The sequence below is a fragment of the Rhinopithecus bieti genome, unplaced genomic scaffold, assembly GCF_001698545.2.
Source record: "Rhinopithecus bieti isolate Rb0 unplaced genomic scaffold, ASM169854v2 scaffold_41692, whole genome shotgun sequence".
Lineage (NCBI taxonomy): Eukaryota > Metazoa > Chordata > Mammalia > Primates > Cercopithecidae > Rhinopithecus > Rhinopithecus bieti.
This window is the reverse complement of record NW_016816824.1, coordinates 54,874-73,795: the sequence shown is the minus strand read 5'-3', so window position 1 is coordinate 73,795 and position 18,922 is coordinate 54,874. Positions and strand designations below refer to the sequence as shown.

The 18,922-nt window shown below is 34.6% G+C and overlaps 1 protein-coding gene across 1 annotated transcript in view; it reads right to left on the bottom strand.

Annotated features, from left to right (window-relative positions):
* Nucleotides 1-988: 988 nt before the first annotated feature.
* The window catches only part of BRWD3 (bromodomain and WD repeat domain containing 3), a 54,740-nt gene continuing 36,806 nt past the window's right edge, over nucleotides 989-18,922 (bottom strand). The window contains exons 18-23 of the mRNA XM_017855298.1: nucleotides 12,593-12,667; nucleotides 11,135-11,287; nucleotides 9,552-9,715; nucleotides 9,069-9,166; nucleotides 8,388-8,546; nucleotides 989-4,320 (exon numbers count right to left, since the gene is read on the bottom strand). Of these exons, the coding sequence (XP_017710787.1) occupies nucleotides 3,566-4,320; nucleotides 8,388-8,546; nucleotides 9,069-9,166; nucleotides 9,552-9,715; nucleotides 11,135-11,287; nucleotides 12,593-12,667 (1,404 nt within the window). The 3' untranslated portion in view covers nucleotides 989-3,565. The remainder of the gene's footprint in view (nucleotides 4,321-8,387; nucleotides 8,547-9,068; nucleotides 9,167-9,551; nucleotides 9,716-11,134; nucleotides 11,288-12,592; nucleotides 12,668-18,922) is intronic.

The following is an 18,922-nucleotide window of genomic DNA, read 5'->3' as shown; positions in this document are numbered from 1 at the left end:
ATCACTCTATTATTGTCTGATGACAATCTACGGGATTAAAACAAAAACAACAAAACATAAATAACTGAAATGTACTTCAAAGTATTAGAAGGCTGAGTTAAATAGCTGAGCACACAGTTGTGCAGAATGAGATTTATAATTTTACTCAGTTACTTTGTTACTTTGCATCTGGGTGAAACAAAGTGTTGTAGAGAAGAATTCCAACACAAGTCTGATTTCTGGGGAGGAAAAAAAAAAGAAAAAAAATTAAAAAGGGAAACAAAAAGAATAGAGGGACACAGGTATATGATAAAACCTGGACTGGTTATCTAGAAGGCATAATGAAATGGATGATCAAGCAGTAAATATACAGGCTAAGAGCTGTACAGAGGCAAAAAGTTGGTAGACTGTCCTCCATACAAAATGTTCTCTTTTTTTGAATGTCGGAGATAAGGTGTGTCAAGTTGGGGAAAAAACTTTACACACATACAAGTGCACAAATACACATATACAAAAATTTAGTAATTGGGCTAGTAGGCTAGTGAATGTTTGAGAGAGCATCCTATTGCTGAAAGAGAAACACACAGTAAGCCATAGAAGAAACACACAATTCAGATTTTATAAATATATACACACACTAAGATCTTAAAGCTGGGAATTTAAACATTATTAGCATTTATGAGAAATATTACAGCTCACTGACTATTCATATCTAGCATAGGATTAGGTTTATACATGTATATGCTCTCATGGGTCTAAATATAACAGTGGTTTTTCTTAGCAATTTAAGATTTAGGCTTTTCTTCAAAATTGTTTGTTCATTTCCTACTTGCTTTGCTATGGCTGGACCCAGATTTTACGTAAGTTTAAAGGGCCTCAAAGAAATTAAAATGATAAAGTAATCAACATGATACTAATTACAACACATTCACAGGAGGTGGTATTACAAGAACGCAAAGTGTAAATTGGGGGGGGGGGGAAAGCCAAAATAAAAAAAAAAAAAAATTTTTTCCAAACTTTTTTTTTCACCCTTTTTAAAAAAATTTGCATGCAAACAGAAAATTATCTGTTTGTTTAATAAATGATAACTATGTTTATCTAACATACCCTGATGACTAACTCTTTAAATCTTAATAACTGAAATAAACATTACAGCAAAGTGCTGTTCACTAATATTTTCACAGTATTTCACTACATATAAAATATGCTTTAAAATGCCTTCAGCCTTATTATTCTAATTATCTAATTCTAGAAAATCTTGACATTTGGGAAATAAATGTGGCATTTTATTTTCAAAATAAATTATAAATAAAGCTCCAGATAGCCAAAATCACACAAATGTCAATTCTTCTACATTTCAAGAGGTCAGCTCTTCATAGAAGAATGTCAACAAAAAATTTCACACTAAAATTATACATGTGATCCATATTTGGGTATATCCAGGAATTTAAGTAACTATGTTACTTAGATCAGGATAGGCCAAAGTATTATTGATTTCAGGAATACAGGCACGATTTAGTCTAAATGCCCAAGAGATAAATAACTGAAACAGCACGTTTTAGCAAAAACCAAATGTAGTTTCAAATAGGAACGTTTTGAATCTCTACTATGGTTAAAAGTGGCAGCTGAGTTACAACCAGAAGTAGTTTTGGTTTAGTGAAAAAAAGACTACAACAAAAAAATAGCTTGGTCTGCTGTCTAGTAACAGAAGTTAGTGCCATTAACAATTCACAACAATACTTTCTCTTAAAGCCTGAACATCATTTCTACTGCAAGTGAAAACTGCTTAAAGATGTTAGTCCAAGAATAACCCTACTGCCGACCCTACCAAAAAAGCAAAGTTTTATGTGTGTACGCCTTCCTCTGCACTTAAGGGTTTTCAGATGCATGAAATGATTGAAAGCATGAGACAAACACATTAGCTTAAGAAATATCCTGGGATAGCTAGGTATACACTAAGAAGTCTGTTTTATCCCATGAGTCTGATCTAAGTGCCACAAATTTGCTGTTACAGAAACATAAATTGATACTATCCCTCTTACCTCAGAAATGTAAGTATCTAACAAATTAACGAATCTGTAATATTAAATTCGGGAACTAAAATTGACCTTGAAACTCAAGGTCACTTATGGAACCATGTGCACTCTACTGCTGTAAACAAGACAATAAGGGTTTTAAAGATGCTTTTATCTATAAAATAATGATTCACAACATCAGTGTGCAGTGCAATAAGGTTCTTTCCTGAAAGACTAGAACAGAAGAACCCTTTGGAATGATATGAGCAGAATCTGTAAGTTGATTTATAATACTAGCTAGCCAAAACATTCCAACTCAAACTAGGTGCTTTGTTAAATTTTAAGATTCAAATGAAAACCAGTAACTCACAGCTGTTAAATGGTAAGTGGAGCAGAAATATATGAGCAGTAGCCCAAGTCTACTTACACAAATATGTTCATGTTCTAAGAAAGCCTAAGGTAGAGCATACTATACTTATGAAAGTTTGTTAATTACATTAATTTGAGAGCCAATACAATTATTAACAACCTCTCAGCTTATAACTTATGGATATTCATTCCTACTAAGCTTGTTCTATTTCTCCTTAGTCAGTAAGGAATAACAGCATCTATTTTCCTTAATGTTTCCAGTAGTTGTAGTTAAGAGGTAGCTGAGCTACTGTTCAAAGAAGTTGTTCTTTGTGGATGAGGATTTTCAAATGTTTAAGTTATTTAAGCTACACAAATTCTATTAATGCAATAAAATGTGATAGGAAAAAAAAATTGATGCAGGAAACTTTTGCATTTGGCACCTTGTCTAGATTGATACCTCAAGTATTCTTTTTTAATAAAGTTAATGCACACATCAGAACACACCACGAAGATCTGCTACATATTTACAAGGCACCAACCCTTTCTCACCTTTAACGTGAATTATGCAAATCAATGAAAAGCATATCAAGATCCCCCCCACCCCCCAAAAAACTGTAGTATAAATATATACTTCAGTTCAGTACAAGTCATGAAAGTTTGGCCTGGGAAGAGTAAAATAATCCAGATCGCTCTTACAATATAGAAACTGTAAACATTTAATAGCTGCCTTTAGGATTGGTGTATTGTGCAAAAGTTATTATTACTGGGTATAGGAATCAAAATGGCAAAAACAAACTATATAAAACTCTGTAAGAAGGTGCTATACTTCTGTGATACAAAAGCAAAAGAGGGCTATTCTATTGAGATAAAAATGTCATGCTACTCTTAAGAAGCTGAATGCTCCTTTAATGTAGTAAATCTGTAGTGTGTCTGTGTTGTGTTTCGTGTGTGTGTGTGTGTGTTTGTGTGTGTGTGTGTGTGTGTGTGTGTGTGTGTGGGCAGAATTTCTTTTAATTTAAGGCCTAATGAGTAAGGCTTATTTGAACAAATGAAGTGTGGAGATCAAAAGTCTTGAAACAAATGTATACTGGCATAAATGGAAAAGCACCAATGTGAAAGGAAGCAGAAGTCCCCACACAACTTGCTTTGTAGATTTCCTGGTAAATTCCCTGCAGTAGAAGGCCATTGAATTTTTTAAGTTATTCTAAATTTATTAACTGTTAATAATTCCATCCCATGAGATGGCTAACCCTGGCTTTTTCTGTCATTTTACGCACTCTGCCTGATCTGGATGTACCAAGATTCAGAGGATCCTCAGTGGACACAAAATTGTCATTATCAGAATCATCATTATATAAAACAGTCCTCCTGCCTTGGTTTCTTGTTTTAATTCGAGGCAGTCTACTGAAACGTCCTGAAAACATGGTATCAAATTCATCATCTGCAATACGTGCTCGTTTGGCTCTGGTAGCTCCTCTAGAAGCACCTCTTCCTCCTCTCCCTCTTCCCCTCCCCCTAGTGCCACCTCCACCTCTTCCTCTACTCCCTCGTCCCCTGCCTCCTCTTCCTCTGCCTCCTCTACTCCATCTACCCCATCTTCCCCATCTGCCTCTTCCTCCTGTGCCTCTGGTCTTCCAATTTCTTTTTCCATTGCCATGTTGCTTTCTGAGTTTTCTTTTAGGTCTGGTTTGTATGAATTTGCTATAATCATGGTCTCCATCTACGTAATCTTGATCTGTTCTGGAAGTTGATTCAGAGTCAGAGTCAGAACCACAGGTACTTTCAGAACTTAAACTAGATCCTAACTCTCCACTCTCTGAGGTGGATAAATGAGACTTCTCTTTTATTTCTTTTTTCTCTTTATCTTCTCCTCCCATGTTTTCATCTTCTTCTGATGCACTAAGTAGTTTTCTCTTGATTCCTGTCCGGGGCTCTCTGCCATCACCATTTGTAAGGGGTCCATCAAGGGAGTGATCTAAATTAAAATAAATGATTAAATAAATAAGTAGAGATCTAAATGAAGATGAAATTAAAATAAAGGCTTTGGACATTGACCAAAATGGTTATTTAGGTTCAAAAACATCGTACCAGTTCCCAAAAGGATACGGAAGGTTGGAAAACCACAAGAGGTGTCAGAGTAAGGAATGTAAATTTCATTCAAAATATAAAGATATTAACAGTGTTTTATTTTTGTCTGCTTTTTTCGGGGACGCCGGCGGGGGAGCGCAGCCATGGTCTCTATGGGGCTCGTAATGGACTGGCAATGGGACGGATTTAGGCAGAAATTTTTAAGGGGGCCTACTTCAGGAAGAATTATCTGAGAACATGAATTAGTTTCATTCATTTAGTCAATAAATTTTTATTCATTGTCTACTATTAGCAAGGCATTGCTAGAAGGTTTGAATATGGCAATGAAAGGGACAGTCCTTGCTCTTGGAATCTGTATTTTAGTGGGAATACCTTGAAAGATAATAAAGTGATAAATTAATAATAAAATTTCACACAGACATGTTATAAAGAGGATTTTAAAAAAGAGTGTTTATGTGTAGAAGGGAGTGTATTTTAGATAGGGAAGACTTCTCTACAGAGGTAGTATTAGAAGAAATAACTGAATGAAGTCAGATGTAGGGAAAGAACATTCCAGAGGAGGGAACAGAAAGCAAGCCAGTATAACCATAGTGGAATAGAAAAACAGTGAGTGGTAGGAGATGAGTGCCGGTGGAGAACTTTAACCTGGAGAAAGAATCTGATTTATATTTTTAAAATAGTATGGTTGCTGTATATAAAAAAGATCACAGAGGAGGCAAGACTGAAAGTGGAAGAAGAGACCGTTTGGGTGTCCAGTGCAGTATTCTAGGTAAGACATGATGAAGGATATGTCAATAGATGTGATGATAAGTGACTATATTTGGAATACTTCCTTCTAGAGAAACATTTCAAAGGCTGAACTGATGGGACTTGCTGACAGACTATATGTCAAGTGTCAAGCACAGAATGAAGACTGACTCCTAGGTTTTATGGTCTAAGTAACTGGATGAATGATAGAGATATTTTGAGGTAGAGAACACTAAAGGAGCAACAGGTTTGAGCAGGGCACTGGAAAAATCAAGATTCCATTTTAGATGTTGACACAGATCCCAGAAAAGACTTTTAAAAAAAAAAAAAAAAAAAAAAAAAAAAAAAAAAAAAAAGAAATAAACACCAGTGTGGAGCTCAGGGGAGAGGGTGGAGCTGGAGATATAATTGTGGAAATTTTCCGTAGAGATAATATTTAGGGTAATGAGAACTAGGAGAGCTCACTGAATGAGTAAGTAAAGACAGACAAGGTGGCTGAAGACTGAGACCCGAGATGTTCAAACATTTAAAGATAAAGAAGAACCAACAAATAAAATGGAGGACCAGCCAGTGAGGTAGGAAGGAATTAAGAGAGCACACTGGAAGAATTGTAAAGAAGTAAGATTAGGGCTGAAGATAATTACAAGATTAATCTAATAAGTCTGGATGTTATGGACTGAATTGTATCCCTTCAAAATTCATGGAAGCCCTAATCCCTGAAGTGACTACATTTGGAGATAAGGGCATTTAAGGAGGTAATTAAGGTTAAATGAGGTTATATGGGTGGGACTATATCTCAACAGGACTGACATTCTTACAGGAAAAAGAAGAGATACTAGAGGTATTTCCCTCTGTCTCTCTGTAGAGGCAAGGTCACATGAGGACAAAGCAAGAAGGTGGACATATAGAAGCCAGGGAAAAAGCCCTTATCAGATACACACCTATATGGCACCTTGACACTGGATCGAGCCTCCAGCTCTGTGAGAAAATGAATGTCTGCTGTTTAAGCCACCCAGTCTGTGGTATCTTGTTATGGAAATCCAAGCTGACTAATACTCTAGGCTGGAGACCAGGGTGATAGCAGTAGAAACTACATAGAAGGTTTAAGTGGTATTAAAGAGTTCTGGAATTCACAAAACTTGGCAACTGACTAAGTATGAGGGGTAAATGAAGAGTCAAAAAACACTGAGATTTTAAGCTGGGTGGCAAGAAAGATGGTGATGCCATTAACTAAAATAATGAGCAAAGAAAAAGAAGCAAGTTTGAGATGCAAAGATGATAAGCAACCAAAGATTTTTTTTTTTTTAATTTTTTAAGGAAGCACTTGGAAATTATTCCAATAGAATACAGAGATATCTAAGCGGTGCATATACATTGGGAGAGTCATCACGTCAAGATGACGGATGCAGTCATTAGATTCCTTTATTTGTGGAAGACAAAAACAAGCAAACAAAAAACAGTGGCAAACTCTGCAAAAAGAAGAAACAGAAATAAAATATATAAGCTAATCAATAGAGTGTTGAAGCTTAAGAGTAGAGTTCATAGAGAAGGTAGTCAACAACATGCAATGATACAGAGATTGAGAAGTTAAAAACTAAAAAACGACACTAGCTGGCCACTGAAGAGTACTGATGAGTGTGAGAACAGCTTTTGAAGAGTGGTCGGGACAGACACCATACTACAAAGGATAAACGACTCTGTGGATGGGAAAAGCAAAATAGATGAAGGAAACATGGATGAATCTTGGTAGTGGAAGGAAGAGTAAAATGAAAAAAGGCAATGGCATAAGTATGCAAGATCAGAGGAGACACTAAAGATATAAATTGGGAAAGACAAAGACACTAATTATTTTCAAGTAATCAAATATGTTTCAATATTTATTACATAGCCACTATAAAATATCTTTGGAAAAGCCTATTTTTAAGTTATTTGATAGTTAAATAACAATGGATAAGCTACTTAATCTTGCATTAAAATGTATATAAAATAAAACGTATATTCCAATAAAATTATTTGAAAAAGCATATTAAATATTATTCACAAACTTCAAATAGCTGAACATGTTAGAACTTTCTCTGAATACATTCAAGGTCCCTAATATAGGATTAAGTATAAGAAGAAAGTCTGAGTAACAATAAACTTCAAATATTGATGATAATTGATGTCCCTTGTATGGTCCAAGATAGAGGCACATAATGAATTAGGTCAGTGATTTCTTTTCAAGCAATGAACATTTTCTCCTAATAAAAGTAAAATAGCATCTCCTTATATGAAATAACAAACAGAACTGTCTGGTTAAATGCAGAAGGTTCTTCTGAGAATGCCTGAAGTACTTTTGTGGATGCCCCAGAAACAGGCAGGGCACAGTCTGAAAACCACCGACTTTGTGATACAGCAGGCCCCTAGGGAAGAGGATATCTGACTTATATAACTGGAAAAGCTTAAGGAAGGTGGTAGAAGCGGCTGTTGACTGAAAGAAGGCTCATTTCTCAGCCCAGACTCATATTTTTACTGCAGTGGGCCACAAAAATATGAGAACTATTTAAAGATGACTTTGGAAATTCTCCTTTCTTATTAATATGGTTTAATATATGAAAAATCCTAAATGTGTTTTCATGTGCTTGGGGAAAGAACTCTTCATTTAGTTTTTTCTCCCAATTCCTTTTATTTTATTTATTTATTTTTGAGACAGAGTCTCACTCTGTCACACAGGCTGGAGTGCAGTGGCACAATCATAGCTCACCGTAGTCTCCTACTCCTGGCTCAAGCGCTTCTCCCACCTCAGCTTCCCAAGTAGCTGGGAGTTGTGTGCCACCACATGTGGCTAATTTTTACTTTTTTTTTTTTTTTTGGTAGAGATTAGGTCTTGCTTTGTTGTCCAGGCTGATCTCGATTTCCTGGCCTCAAGTGATCCTCCTACCTCGGCTTCCGAAAGTGCTGGGATTACAGGTGTGACCCACCATGCCTGGCCCCATTTTACATTTTATTTTAAGACTAAAATACATTTGAAAATAGCTATTGGAAATCTGTTAATGGCCTGTTCCCAGTTATGAATATGAAATGCTATCTGACTCATATGTGACAAAATTCTCATTAACTATAAGGATACACTAGTTTTTACTATGCCAATATGTCAGCTTTTAAATGATTTATCTTCTGTCATGAAGAAATAAATAATAAATGTCTTGTCCTGTATTTATTTCCTACCTTGTTTAACTGGCAAAACTCTATTCCGCAATGATTTGGCTTTCCCTGGGTCATGGCTATTTCCACTTCGGCTATATCCACCAAAGCTTGATGAAGAAAATGGCCCATCTGGCTCATCATCAAGTAGATATAGTGAAAGCCCTTCAGCAGCATCTGAAACTTGCATTTTAAAAGATTTTAATACTAACATAATTATCATGTTTTCAGGAAAGGCTACTTTTTAAAACCATATCTCTGTTATTTTATTCCAACACCAACATTATAAGTTTCTCTATTCCAACACCAAAATTATAAGTTTCTCTAAGAAAATGATATGAACATTTTGAGAACAAATGGTTGAATGTCAGAAAAACTTGTCCAATTGCACATCACAAATTTTCAAATATTACGTTGGTAAATATATTGTAGATGAGTGCTCTGAGATATTATAGACATTAATCATTTAATCATAAAATTTTAAAACTAAGAGACTTTTCATGTAGTCTAATAAAGAAAATTAATCATATGGCCTAATGTCATACTCAGGGACACAAAACTAGCAAGTAGAATTGGTAATAAAACATAACATTTAAAAATCTAAATCCATTGTTCTTTGCACTATAAACCATGCTGCCTCTTCTACATCCCTAACATCAGAATTAAACTGAGATACAGAACACCAAAAACAAAAGACATATTTACCAGGAGATGAGAAAGGAGAGCTAGTCCTGGCATAAGATACTGAGGTATTCTGGTCATTTTTAGGCTGCAACTTCATTTGTTTCTGCTTCCCTTTTGGACTAGAAGTAAAAATACGTAACAACGAGCATTTTTTTTTTTTCTGTTAGCAACATATTATGATAGACAGTATGATACAAAGAGGTATCAAGGTCAGGTATTAGCTGACCAAAGAGGAAATGCCCTAAAATTCATGTAAAATGCTTGAAATAGATAATTTGAGAGTGAAACTTCAATCATTAAAATTAAAAAAAAAGTTTCTGGGATAGTAAAATCCACATAAATAGTTCTTTTGGTTACTAACTCTACATAGGCATAAGAGTTTAGGAAACAAACAAAAAAAAGACCTCTTGGGATCTCCTCAAACTATTCATCAACTTTCATAAATTAGGTAATACACACAAAATGCTTTGAGAACAAAAAAATGTTGTATCAATGTAATGATACCTAGGTGCTCCACTACTAGATAACGAACTGCTGCTGCTTCTTAGACGTTTTCTGTACCGTGGCCTTCTCCTCTTCTGACTCTGGATTGCTGACTTATACTCAGAGATGATATTTTTGATACGACTTTCAAATAAGGCAGATAATCGCAGCATCATGCTATAAATCTGAGAAGGCAGAAATTATATAGTCTTAAGTAGTTCTGTATTTTTTAAAAAGGTATAAACATGCCTAGACCAATATTAAGCATCATCATTAGGGACAAAACATTTGCTCACTTGAAAAATTCTTCTCAAATAACTAAAGTAGGATACCATTTTCACCTAAAAATAAATGTTTTTCAATATAGTATTCAATGGTCTAAAGGGTAGGAAAAAAAAAGACTCTGATACAATGCAAGAGAGAACGTAAATTGAAACAGCATTCTAAAGGACAATATACAGTCTGTACAAAAAAACCTTAAAGATACACACATCCTTTGGCTAATAATTTTACTTCTGGGAATTTGTCCCTAGGAAATACCACAGAATTATATACACAAAAAATTATATTCAAGAATGTTAAAGATATTACCTATAGCATTATTCATGTAAAGTGAATAACTGGAAACAACCTAAATCTCTAGCCAAAGAACACTGGTTAGTATAACATAAAACAACCACACAACAGAATACCATTAAAAACCTTGTTTTCAAAGAGTCATGACGATACAGGAAAACATTCATAATACTTAAGTAACAAAAAATGCTTCAAAATACGAAATCTACTATTATAAAGAATATATAAACATATGTAGATATGTGTTAATGCAGAAAATCCTGGAAGTAAACAGTAACTGTAAGTAAAAATAGGTTTCACAGGTGATTTTTGTTTTCTTCTTTATACTTCTCTGTGTTTCCCAAACTTTCTATAGAAAATTTCACTCTAGCAATCAGGATCAAGGGGGAGGGGAAGCAAGTATAAACAAATTATGTTTGCAGAAATTAGTGGAAACGCATTTTCCATAAAGTGGAAGTACACAAGTATATATTTACTGTGCAACTGATTAAAAGTTAATCAGATACCACTGATTTCAAAAGAAAAAAATAATTACCATTTTTCTATTCTGAATATACTTTAAAAGTTCTGACAAAATATAGGGAAAATATTAAATGTTATATTCACATATATAACATTGTTATATGTGTTATAACAATGTAATAAGCAGTTACAACTTCCCAAGATGGTATATTATCTGTTAGAATAAATGGAACATACATATTCAGAGCTAATAAAAATATTTCACATAAATTAACACTGTCAATCCCCTTTCTATTTATTAAGTCACTTATTAGACATATTAAAGTGTACTCAAATTACTATCTCTCCTCTCCTTGTTCTTTCTCTGGTAGCTGTAGATAATTATTACTAAAGAGTAAAGAGACAAGTAAGAGAAAGGAAAAGGCGGTTAATTTCAGAATGACTGCTAAATATATCTTTATGCATGCCTAACAAACAATCTATATTTCAAAAAAGATACTGAGGACCAAATTTCAGTAACTGGTTAAAGAAAACTGCCTGATAATTAACTCAACTAATAATCATACCCTTGACTTTTTATTAGAGGTATAAGCTTTGGAGTTGTTGAATATTTGGCGAACATCCTTATAAAATTCCAGAGGACTACCATAGTTTCCTGCTTCCAAAGTTTCTTTCACAGTGCTGAAGTCCACAGGAGTATCTATAACATCTTGATAATCCTACAAAGAAGAATGTGTTATTAAATACTCAAACTGCATAGCAATATTAAGGAATACAATGGGACTACAATTGGTATTACCTACTACAACCCACCATGAAATAAAACACATTGCTTTTCAATGTGCCACCTACCTCCCCACAACCCCAAAACATCTTTTGGTGGCTCATAAAAACAGCAGAAGTCTGTGGGAAAGCCTTAGCCCTCACACCACAGTAATAACCATAAATAACTACGAAGGGAAAGAATAGAAAATCCATAGCCATTGGCTTCATCTCTACAGCTTCCATGTCTTGCTTAAAGGCTGATACAACCTCCAAAACCCCAGCACACTGTTTAATGATAAAAGATGGGATTATTGACATATCATTAAATTGTTCCACTCTACAAATTAGCTACATATCTCCACGATTCCTTGCTATGAGAACATTCTACTTAAGTGTCATTAGTTAAGGGACAAAGTCAAATTGGTCATGTTCGTGCCTTTCTCCTTGTTGATTTTAAATCAATGTGATACCTTTGCTTCATCGAAGGGATTCCATCTTATAGGTCCATAATTCATTTGATTTTGATTAGGGAAGAGGAGAGATTCCATTTTAACCTAAATCCAGTAAAGATTTTCCTAGGGTTATCAGATGGAGTTACATCTGAAATTTAATTCCTATATATGCTACAAGCCTCAAAAACAAGTTTCAGAGTGAAAACCATACTCAGTATTAGATTCCTTATTGTATTTAGAATCATCAAGAAGTAAAATCTCCACATTTCCCTCCTAGGAAAAGCCAAAACCCAGAAGGGGACAGATAAAAGGTATTATACACAGAGAGAAAATATTTTTCAAAGTATGAGAAATCACAAATGTTCTAAATATATCTTATTTTCTTAAATCATAAAAAAACAGAAGTGTATTCTAACACACAGTATGGCTTATGTTAGAACTTGTGTGGTACGATGACCAAAATTTAAGAGACTCAGCCTGCTTGCTGAATGAAGTTCCAGTGGGAATAATCAGCTGCAATACAGACACAATTATATTGTGTAATTGATGTTTTCTACTCTGCTGCAGTAGCTTCAGATCTACATAAAAAAGTAAACATTTACAAGGTGGACACAAAGAACAGTCTTGAGAACACATGTTGATTCAGAAAGAGGAACAAAAAAATAAATGACCAAAAAATCAAACAAAGGTAAAAAGGGAGCAGAGTTAGAAGGCAGTCTTAACAAATTATAAAAGGTTCATGTACAGTATGGAGAGTTCAGAAAGTAAAAACAATCAGTACGTCTTTTAAGAGACTACCAGGCCTACCTCAGAAAGAGATGAATCTTGCTGTCTTTCTGGAACAACAGACTCTGAGGATTCTCCCTCTTGCTCCTGATAACCCTATTAGGGTAAAGAGCATATACTGGTTTCCAGACAACTATAACAAAATATCAAGACATGTAATACAATTATGACTTAAGTCTCAAAGATCCGTACACTGGAATCATGTTTTTATTGGCTGTACTTTTAAGTGAAGGAATTATACATTCGTCATTCTCCTTTGCTATGAAAAACACAAGACTAATTTATTTTACCCAAACTCCCTGCAAGCAAACAAACAAGTTCTGTTGAACACAATCTTGTTCCTTATTTGAATGATATTTTTTCTCAACTGAGACCTACAGTATACAGAGAATACCAATGTGTAGTAAGCTCATAGGATGGTCTGATGTATTTCTAAAATACTGCTGTACCTCTTCTCTGAAAAAGTTAAAATAAATTTGCTATCTATACTACCTCAATGAATAGATACACTCCCACAAAAGAAATCCTACAATCAAAGTTGTCATCCTTTTACCTTTATTGAAAAGAAAAGTCATACTGGTATACTGGTTACTCTAAGTGGCCATATTGATAACACATTCAGTATAAATTACACAGGATTGACATGTCACCAAACATCTACAGTGTACAAAGGTGTATTCGAGATTAGTAAAATGTATTAAATAAACATCTGAAATAAAAATGGGAAAGAATAGCAAATGAATTCTGATTCAAATTTTTCTTTTACAACTGTATAATTTACACACTGAAGATACAACAGCATTTTTTAAAAAATCAACTAGTCACACTACTACTTTTTTTTTTTTTTTGAGACGGAGTCTTGCTCTGTCGCCCAGGCTGGAGTGCAGTGGCCGGACCTCAGCTCACTGCAAGCTCCGCCTCCCGGGTTTATGCCATTCTCCTGCCTCAGCCTCCTGAGGGGCTGGGACTACAGGCGCCTACCACCTCGCCCGGCTACTTTTTTGTATTTTTTTAGTAGAGACGGGGTTTCACCGTGTTGGCCAGGATGGTCTCGATCTCCTGACCTCGTGATCCGCCCGTCTCGGCCTCCCAAAGTGCTGGGATTACAGGCTTGGGCCACCGCACCCGGCCCACACTACTACTTTCATAATCAAAAGATTGGAAAAAAAGAAAGGAAAGCAGGGAGTGAGAACATTGCTCATATCTAGATTTTAGCATGGACGTTTATGGGAAATTATCATACTGACAATTATTTAAACAACTGTATGCTTACTGGGTAAGAAAGAAGATCGGCTGGCTGTCGAAATGGCTCTGAGTCTTCACGTTCATAAATGAGGCTCAATAGTTCTTTGCATTGTTTTTTCCAAGCATCAGGATTACACTTCAAAGACTGTCTTCTGCCTCGGCATTTGACCTACAGATTTTAATAGAGTTATATGTAAAAGATCTTTCCTTAACTCAATTGATTTTCTCATGAGTCCCTAATGTTAATATATCTATCTGTATATATATAGCGCAGCTGCTATTTTAGATTCTTAGCTTAGATAGTATTTTCACTGGCAAAAATAATTAATGAGCAAAAAAACCTAGACATTATATTCATGGAAATGGCAAGAATTCTAGTACTCAAATCTGAACTTCAAATAATGTACAGAGGAACAAATGCTTCTTTCCTCTACAAGATCAAGTTATAATGCCTTAATATTTGCTGGTAGTTAAGTATACTTGACAATGGCATCATATTTTTCTCAAAAGAATACTTGAATGATTTTTGTTTCCCGGAAATCCTTTGAGGTCATGATAAATTCTCTTCTGTACCATTTGATTTTGTTGCGATCTCTTTCAGTATTTCAAAATATATTGTTCTTTATATAAAATAACTACATGTCTAATTATTATAGAGCAGAAGTCTGCACAAAAGAGTTAACAAAGCAGGCCAGAACTTGCTTCCAAGGTTGCCTTGGCTGGCATTTGGGAATTTGGCATTTGAACGGCTTCCTAAATTATTAAGACAGTTTACTGCCCCTAGACAGTATAAACAATGTGATTTGTGCTGAATACCTGATTTCCTTCTGGGAATCTGGAATCTCAGTATGTGATAGTCAGAGGGTACCCAAATAACCAGCCCCCAGTAAAATCTTTGTGGACTGAGTCTCTAATCACACACATGCTGGAAAAAGTGTGTGATATGTGACCCCACACAGGGGAAAGATATTAATAGAATAAGGAAGCCTGTACATAAATTTCTCCAGACTCTGCCGGTGTCTTTTCCCCCATGATTCAACTGGGTACCCTTACTGCATCACTGTAGTAAATCTTATCAATGAGCATACCTAATATACTTAGTTACAAGAATCCTTCTAGCAATTCTCCAAATATGGGGTTGGTCTTAGGGATCACTGACACAGGAAACCTGAAAACGCATCTCCTCAGCAGTTCACTTATTTACTCACCCTTCTTCCAGATGAAGTACCAGGACCGTCTGAATCTAAATCAACCATTTCTGTATCCTAAATTAAAAAGGAAGAGTGAGAAAAGACTGTAAGTTACATTCAAAGTCATATAAATTAGATGGACATTTACAAATAAATGGGAAATAAAATCACAGTTAACTTCCCCCACTGAAGCAGCAAGTAGAACAAAAGATAGAGGGAGACTCAAGCCAGACTTTCCCAATATGCAGTGTACAAGCTGGAAAATATACTGGAAGAAGAATTAAACAAGGTTTCTCTTTAAATAAGAATCAGAAAGGAGGGGAACAGTATAGTGGTTGCTATTTGCTAAAATTGTACCTGTTAGTAATTTTTAAAAACCTTATTCTATATGACATGCTCATTTAATATACAATTATTAATTATTCATGATTACTCCATTGCCATTTCAAGAAATAGATCTCATATAATATGCATTTATATTTTCCTATAGGAAAGAGATCTATTTCATTTAAGTATCTCTCGAAGGGATAATTTTTTTAATATGAAGAGTCAAGACCCAAGCACCACTAGTGATGGTGAAATAATGGGTAATATGTAGTAGAAAATCAAAAGTAGCTCATGAGATACTGGTACTCCTTTCTAATAAAATAAAGCTGTTGAGTTACATTTTTACTTAAGTTTTCTATTTTAACCCAAACAGTGCTACTCTGAGGTGAAATTCCTGCTACACCAAATTTCGAGCTAAAACACATTTATGTGAAAGATCAGAGAAAATATAAGGAATATATAAGAAAATATAAAAAATATTAGTGATAGATTTTTCTTAGGTTTCAAGAAACTATAATAATATCTAATTGGTATATCATGTTTTCCTTATTATGTAAATAACATTTAACTGCAATAATATATTTCATTGTCAGACACATTTTCATGAAAAAATTAAAAAAACAGCATTGGAGATTTACCATTCTGGAGATTAACAGTATAAATAATATAAACATGCAAAATATCTCATGCCACTGCAACACAATCTAGCACATGTGAGTCACTCATCCCTGGGATGAATTGTTTTCCAGTAAAGATTTGTGAATTACCACTTTCCAATATTGTTCCAACCTCTATTTTGGTTTTTGTTTCGATCATAACCTCCAGTCAAATATGGCTTTGTGTAAATTAGAAACATAGGGGGAAATCAGGAATATGAGGGTCTGCTGCGTACTACTTCCATTTCATTCAGAAGAGACTGGTTTATCTTTATAAATTTTCAGAAAGGAAATTGAGTAGCAATTTCACGAAACTACTGAAAATTTAGACTTTCAAGCCTGAAACTTTAAAATACTTTAATATTTTCTATACAGCATATAGAAAATAAAAACCTTACTGAAATTTCCATCAACTAAGCATTCTTTTAAAATATTGAGCACTTGTCTTGTTTCTAAATGTTGGAAAATAAAGTGTTGATTTCTCATCATTTACACCCACTGTGTCAAATATGATGACTGGCCCCCTGTCTCTGAATAAACCCTGCAGCACTATTTTATTTTTGGTATATGCCATCTAAGTACACTTTAAAAGACGCTGGTATTCAGCCAGCTTTCAAAAATCTGTTTTGCTCTTCATGGCCAATTACAACATTTACACATAATACTGTACTTCAAATAAGAGAAAAGTAATTCATTCCTACTAATCATGCTGTGATTCTTACCTCCTCTGCATCAGTACTGTTTCGTTCTTCTGCTTTAATTTTATTATAAGTATCCAGTATATCAGTACAGCTCTGATCCCTAAGAAACAAGTCATTTCAATAGCTTCAGTAATTTTACAATTTTCAATTAATTTTTTTAAAATTCATTTTTTAAAACCTTAAGTTAGATTCTCTGGAAGCTAAAACTGCTTCTTACCCAATAAATCGAAGTAAGACATCAGTTACAATTTTAGCTGCTTTAACTATAGGACTGTCTGGCTCATTGAAAGTCCTGGCATTATGCTCAATATAGCGTACCTCCCACATTAATGCTGATATTCTCCTGTGAAAGAAAAAATACTCTGTTAGTCTTGGCTGATATATTTAGAGTATATTTTAGGAATATACAATATGGAACAAATATGTACTTAAACATAGTATGTCAAAGGTGTTCCAATATGCATATAACTCAAAATATTTGACTGATGAGCACTAAAAGGAGATGATACAGTTACAGTATTTAAAGCACAAGCAGGGATTTTGAACCACTGGAATGTATATACAAAACTTAAACTGACCTAGGACATTATGGGTAAAGAGTCATTTGACAAAGTCAAAAGAATGTTTACTTTAGTTTTCAGGGGAAGAGCAAAGAAGAGCAACAACAACAACAACAACAAAAAACAGATTCTAAAAAATGACAGATTTTTATCTAATTACTTTTATGATATAAATATCAAATCAAAATAATATGTTATAAAAATATAACCAGTTCTCAATTGCAAAGGCAGATTAACCAGTCATGGAATACTGTGGTCAGTAGGAGACTTGGATGAGAGAGGGACCAAGAAATGCCCTCTACTGCCTTCCCATAATCATCTCCCATCCCAACCAAAACAAAGAAAAAAATTACTTGGCTCCTTTCCTGTATATATTTCAGGGCTGGTAACTAAATCTAATTAACTGTGACCAAATTCTCCAACAGAGGATTTAAACATGCTCCAAATCTGTAGCACCTTAATCATGATGAATTCATAAACCACTTAAATTGCCTTTAATAAACTAAAGTTAAATGTACTTTTGTTTTACACACCATTTGTACTACCCATATTTTCCTCTCAGCCTTTCTTCTCTATCCCCAAGAGTGAGAATCTACTAAATAAAGGGAAATTAATGTTCTAAATTTTAAAGGAAATTTTAGTGTGGATCTTTTGGATGATCACGTTATACTATGAAAACGCAGATCTCAAAAGGAAAGCAAAAGCCATAAAGCTATAAATTTTATAATAAGTGATAAAAAAAAAAACAAAACAGACCTGTAAAAGCGATTTTCAAGTCTCCGCCTGATGGTATTGAGGTCAGTTGGATAAGCAACTACAGTACAATACAAGGGGTAGGCACTGAGATCCACTGGAACAGCAAAAGGGCTGGCAAAATCTACAAAATCATTAAAATCAAATAAGGTAGCTATAAAGGTACATCTCATGGTAACAAACATTTATTCATATATAAACAAGAAGGGAGGGTGATATACTACATTTCTAAAACCATGAGGATTCCATTATACAAAAGAATGTTATTCTTTATATTTGGACATCTTATCTATGAATCATGCATGATACACTGGTTCAAATCAGGTAAAATAAAATTAGAAGAGCACTGGGTTTAACTTCAGATTTCTGTCTTTCCTAGATAAATGCGAAACTTCTCAAGTGACATGTTTTAGAAAATTTAACTATTCATGTGGGTAAAATACATTACTCATCCACTGTCCTTACCAAAACACCCATCCAAAGTCAGGCTCAGGGAATAGCTAGAGAATCAAAGTGATGCAAAAGGAAATAGACACTTACATGGTTACCTTCACTATTATCCCCAGATTGCTTAAAGAAAATTATCAGTTATTACTTTGGCCAAGCATATAAAACTGTTAATATTAAAACTAGAATCACTGTGCTTCTTCAGTTAAAAGTAAAGTATACAGTGAGAAACTGCATATCCTTTTGTAGAACTTAAAATTTCTGCTGATTTTCCTAGCTCCTCTGCATGCTCCTAAAATTTTTTCACATTCATCATACCCAGGGAAAGAAGGTGGTTGATGCCCTGAATAACCCGTTCACATTCTTCATCTCTGGAATGAGCCCCCCACTCTCCTTCCTGGGGTTTGTATAGCAAAGCAGTCAATTCTTCCTGGGAGACAGGGACACCAGCACCAACTTCATCTGAAAGGCA